At 35.8% G+C, this 5366-nt stretch overlaps 1 protein-coding gene across 1 annotated transcript; it reads left to right on the top strand.

Annotated features, from left to right (window-relative positions):
- The first annotated feature begins 2363 nt into the window (after positions 1 to 2363).
- On the top strand, positions 2364 to 4529 carry LOC133324936 (N-acetylgalactosaminyltransferase 6-like). Its single transcript, XM_061533759.1, has 3 exons — positions 2364 to 2959; positions 3027 to 3795; positions 3858 to 4529. The coding sequence occupies exons 1-3, from the start codon at positions 2364 to 2366 to the stop codon at positions 4527 to 4529; spliced, it is 2037 nt and encodes a 678-aa protein (XP_061389743.1).
- The last annotated feature ends 837 nt before the right edge of the window (positions 4530 to 5366 follow it).

Here is a 5366-nt window from a genome sequence, read left to right as displayed (position 1 = left end):
AACTAATTTGCATTAATGAACGCACATGTAATCATTAATAATATTATCCTATCGTGACATACCTATGTGACTAATTTTATTCACCCTGCAAAGTTCGCCAATGGAAATTCAATGTAAAAAATTACAGCTAATTCAGTTAAAAACGTGTTCAAACTCCCAAAAATATCGAATAGGGGAGAGTTCAGTTATATGGGGCTATCTGAAAAAGTAGACCTATAGTTAGGTTAGGGATGTACGGTTGTTAGTAACAACCGTCCACTCGGAGACTATGTCCATTGTGATCATCCTTTTTTACCTGCAAGGAAAAGAAAAGAGAGAGTGGAAGAGCAAGGAGAAAAGAAAGCGAGAGAAGAATAGAGGAAGAAAGGTTATTTGAGCCATGTCAAATTTTTGACAAAGCCTAGGATCTGGATTGGGTCTATTTTAGAGAAGAAGAAGGCTAGATTATCAATTAAATTAAATATCTTTCAAACTATTGTTCAAGTCTTCTGCTAAACAGCGATGGACATTTACCTGTTAGAGGATATGTTCTGCAAGCAGGTTCTCTCAGCCATCTGTTGCCGACTACCTCGTAGTAGAACTCCTGGCCCCACTTACAGTTAATATCGAATAATGGGGCGTACCGTTATATGGGCGCTAATTTAAATTACTAAAAAAGAATTTTATAGTACTAAATTATAGTCAATTTTTTTTTTGAAGATGTGTCTAAACTCCACAAAATTCCGAATAATAAGAACTACCGTTATATGGAGGCTACCCTAAAAAGTGGGCTGCTATCGATCATTTTTGGTAGAGAGATTTCCTATCCAATGGGAACACAAGGTACCAAATTACAGCTAATTCGGATAAAATCCCTGACAATTATCCCAAAATAAGGAATATTTGGGATTAACGTAATATAGGGGCTATGCCGGAACGTGGATCTATATAACATTTCTATTTTCTGTATATACCATTATTAATACCAAATATCCATTATATATACCAATTTTTTGTTTGTTTTTTCTTCCAAAAAGTTCATCATATTTACAATTTTCAGTCAGTTCGCGTTGAGTATTTAAAGATATACATCCTGGATGATATTTTAATCCAAAATTATATAACTTTTGCAAATTTAATTTAACGAAAGAGTGTAGCTTCCTAACTTTTCAGATACAAAAGTATTATATAAAGCACACTCAATATTAATATGTGAATCTGTCATATAGGGCCATGTTCCATTTAATTATTAGTTGAAATTTATTGATTGAACGTTCTATGTTTATCATATCAGTACAAAAAGAGCCCGAACACAAATTTCAACCACTCCTCAAATATCAACAAACTATTTTTTTTTAATGCAAAATGTTCCAACTAGCTTTTCTTGAACACACTGTGTATTTATAAATGTAGACATGACTGTTGGTGACGTTTTAACCTACATAAATTAAACTAAACTATGCCACTTGCAAAACAGTCCAATGTGTATTAAGGTGAATGCGCGTTTTTTCGCCGCAGTACGGTTTTTTGTATTATCTAGATTATCCATAGACTGGTTTGGGTAACATGAAATATGGTTTTAAGATGGATTTTAAGTGACGAAAGCAGATAAATTATTTATTTTAAAAAACAATTTTTATTTTATTTGTTTAAAATGAATGCTTGGGCAGTCTAGAATAAGAGAATTTTGAAAACATATCGATATAAGCATGGTGCGATTATACAAGGTAGGGTTTTGTCAACAAATATTAGAATAAATAAAAACAAATGCAACAAGCGGTTAATTGTAACATTTTACCAAAAACGCGTCCTTTTTTTAATCGAGTTAGGGATGTGATTTTCATATTGATTTATTCACAAATCATGGATTTCTTCTTACCAATGTTGCAAAATCCATCTTTAAATAAATGAATTTTAGAATATATTTTACTACATTTTTCAATACATCACATACAAAGTCACACATTTTGTATCTGACTTTGACATAACAAACCACAATCTGCAAGAATGACCAAGTTTTTACTGCGATAACAATATCGCATCAAAAATTGCCGACACCGATTAAGAGCTGATGCAATAAAAACTATGCAATTCGGCATACCCGAATCTTGATAAATACATACGACATATTCATATTCACTTCATAAATATTTTGTTTTCCTTCGTCTGACGCTTGATGTTAACATTAAATTACATTCATTTCTCAAACGTTGGAAAATTGTTTAATGTGTTAAAGGAGTAATTTGTTGCTTGTTTTTCTTATTTCAATTCTTGTTCTTTTACATTACATTTTTGTAATTGCAGGAAACCGCTTTAACGTAAATAATAAAGGATATTAATGAGGCGGTAATATTGAATAAAAAACCCTCTAAACAATTTAGATAATGAGACGGCCAAATATTAAATGGCTGTTTAAAACGGCATGCCTACTAATTATTGCCGGAACGCTATTTATCCTTATAACGGGATATCTTTCGGCCAGTCCGTATACAAATAAACCCTCATATATACAAAAGCCAAATGCTGCAGCACAGAAATCCTTGGGTCACAATGACAGGCATCATCCTGTGGCAGATTTAGTGGAACAACCAGTTGGACCGGCTCCAGATGAGCAAAGACCACCAAAAGTGGCTCCTGTCGAGCAACCGAAAATAAAACGTGATGACAATAGCAACGACAACGATGCTGCCAACAACGATATATTGGAAGAAGAGCGACAGGAACAACAAGGCGAAATGCAGCAGCAACAGCAGCCACAATTGTTGCCACCTAGCCACACAAAGAAGGATTGGCACGATTATACTGCCATGGAACGTGATGCCAAACGTGTCGGTTTTGGGGAACAGGGCAAGAGAGCCTATAACAATGACGAATCCACTAAAGATTTAGAAAGGAAAATGTCGCTTGAAAACGGATTCAATGCCTATTTATCAGATATGATATCGGTCAATCGTTCAGTGCCAGATATACGCAATAAAGGGTATGTCGTCTTACAAATAGATTATCTTGTTCATCCTGAATTATTAACAACCGAGGTTTCCTTTCAGTTGTCGGAGTAAACTGTACGACAGCGAGCTATTAACTGTTAGCGTAGTTATTCCATATTATAACGAACACTTTAGTGTCCTAGTCCGTTCCATACACAGTTTAGTGAATCGCTCGCCACCAGAGTTGCTCAAGGAGATTATATTGGTCGACGATTTTAGTGATCGGGAATACCTTTTCAAGCAGCTTGATCAGTATGTGGAAGAAAATTTTCCACATCTCGTACAAATTATACGTCTAAAGCAACGCACTGGCCTGATTGGGGCACGTATGGCCGGAGCTCGTAAAGCTACTGCCGATGTTTTGATATTTTTGGATTCTCATATAGAAGCTAACTATAATTGGTTGCCACCATTGCTGGAACCTATTAAATTCAATAAACGCACTGCCGTATGCCCCTTCATCGATGTCATCGATCATAGTAATTTTGAATATCGCGCCCAGGATGAAGGTGCTCGCGGAGCCTTTGATTGGGAATTTTACTATAAACGCTTGCCTTTATTACCCGAAGATCTCGTGGATAGGACCAAACCGTTTAAGAGCCCTGTAATGGCAGGTGGTCTCTTCGCGATTTCCAGAGAATTCTTTTTCGAGCTCGGCGGCTATGACGAGGGACTGGATATATGGGGCGGTGAGCAATACGAGCTGAGTTTCAAAATATGGATGTGTGGCGGTGAGATGTACGATGCACCTTGTTCGCGTATAGCTCACATATACCGTGGTCCTCGCAATAGTATGCCAAGTCCCCGTAAAGGCGACTATGTTCACAGAGTAAGTAAATCGGAAAACATATTTTCAAAATAAATTTTATCATTGGTTTCATTGTTTAATAGAACTATAAACGTGTAGCAGAGGTGTGGATGGACGAATACAAACAGTATTTGTACGAACATGGCCAGGGAATATATGAAAAGATCGATGCTGGCGATCTAACCGAACAGAAAGCTATACGAGAAAAGCTTCACTGCAAATCGTTCAAGTGGTTTATGGAGAATGTTGCATTTGATTTGACAAAGGTATATCCACCTGTTGAACCGGCTGATTATGCTTATGGCGCAATTCAAAACGTGGGTGCGCCTACGTTGTGCGTTGATACTTTGGGAAAACCTCGACATTCAGAAATTGGTTTATATCCATGCCACGAAGAATTGGAAAGGCCGCAACGTAATCAAAATTTGGCTCTTAGTTGGCATAGGGATCTGCGTTTGAGACGAAAACTTGACTGCTTGGACGTACAACAGACACACAAAAATGCCCCAGTTTGGCTTTGGGATTGTCATGGTCAGGGTGGCAATCAATTTTGGTCTTATGACAGAGATCATAAATGGCTGGTACATGGACGCAATCACGGCAGTAGCAAGCGCTGTTTGGAAGCATCCCCTAAAGATCGAAAACTTTACGTAAATATCTGTGACGAAGATAACCTATATATGCAGTGGAATTTCGGAGTGGTAAATAATACAGCATTAGACAGTTTTTGGGATGATATTCCAAGCTCCCTCTAAAGATCCATCGTGATGGTTGCGAGTATAATGTCCAATGTACTTAATAGCTCAACTGGATGTCGCAGATTCCTCCATATTAGTCTAGTATATCATATTAGAATACATGTATACGCAAATACATACATACATATACGATATATGTAAATATTTTTTAACGCACAATGTAAACGTCGTTTCTAGTGTAACACAGGCCACGTTTAAATGCCAAGTATTTTATTAAACATTTCCATGATTGCCAATTTTCTTTTTTTTCCCTAATTTTAAGTCTTTGCAAAATTCCACTACATTATCTAATAAATGTAAGGAAATATGCCATGTGCAATTAGTTAATCATATTGTTATATAGTGTACACATAAAAAGTCTCAATAAAGCAATAGAATTTATATGTCATTATATCAATCAATTGAAATTGAATATTATTTGCAGGTATGGATTAATGGAAAAGTTCGAGTTGAGAATTTTTGTCATAGTGGATTCATTTTCTAATGTATTAAATTCGATCTGACAAATTATGGCGTTACCAATAATATGACGTGACGTACAAAAATAATGAATTTATCCATGGTGTAAAATTTTGTAATAAGTCCGTATTAAAGTGATAAACGTAATCAAAGGACCACATTGAGAAATTATAAAATGATTCCCCTTTAGGAAAAAATATATTCAGACATAACATCCATTCAAATGCAATTTTGTGGTGAATAATATCGGCCGAGTAAGTCACATTTTTTACAATACTGCTGTTGAAAACATAACAAGACAATGGAGTCGACCAGGGAACAAAGGAACTTCTACAGGACTTTTCAATCTGAGTGTGTAAGTTATATTAATCTGAT

This window comes from Musca vetustissima, unplaced genomic scaffold, assembly GCF_032173495.1.
Source record: "Musca vetustissima isolate MV318-11 ecotype Yass unplaced genomic scaffold, APGP_CSIRO_Mvet_v1 utg20894, whole genome shotgun sequence".
NCBI classification, from domain to species: Eukaryota; Metazoa; Arthropoda; class Insecta; order Diptera; family Muscidae; genus Musca; species Musca vetustissima.
This window is presented reverse-complemented; position numbering and strand designations above follow the sequence as displayed.

What these genes read in the sequence shown, in the direction of transcription:
- LOC133324936 (XM_061533759.1), top strand. Translation starts at nt 2,364, where the DNA reads ATGAGACGGCCAAATATTAAATGGCTGTTTAAAACGGCATGCCTACTA. An exon ending in CCAGATATACGCAATAAAGG is followed by an intron (nt 2,960 to 3,026) that starts GTATGTCGTCTT and finishes GTTTCCTTTCAG; the next exon opens with TTGTCGGAGTAAACTGTACG. An exon ending in AAGGCGACTATGTTCACAGA is followed by an intron (nt 3,796 to 3,857) that starts GTAAGTAAATCG and finishes ATTGTTTAATAG; the next exon opens with AACTATAAACGTGTAGCAGA.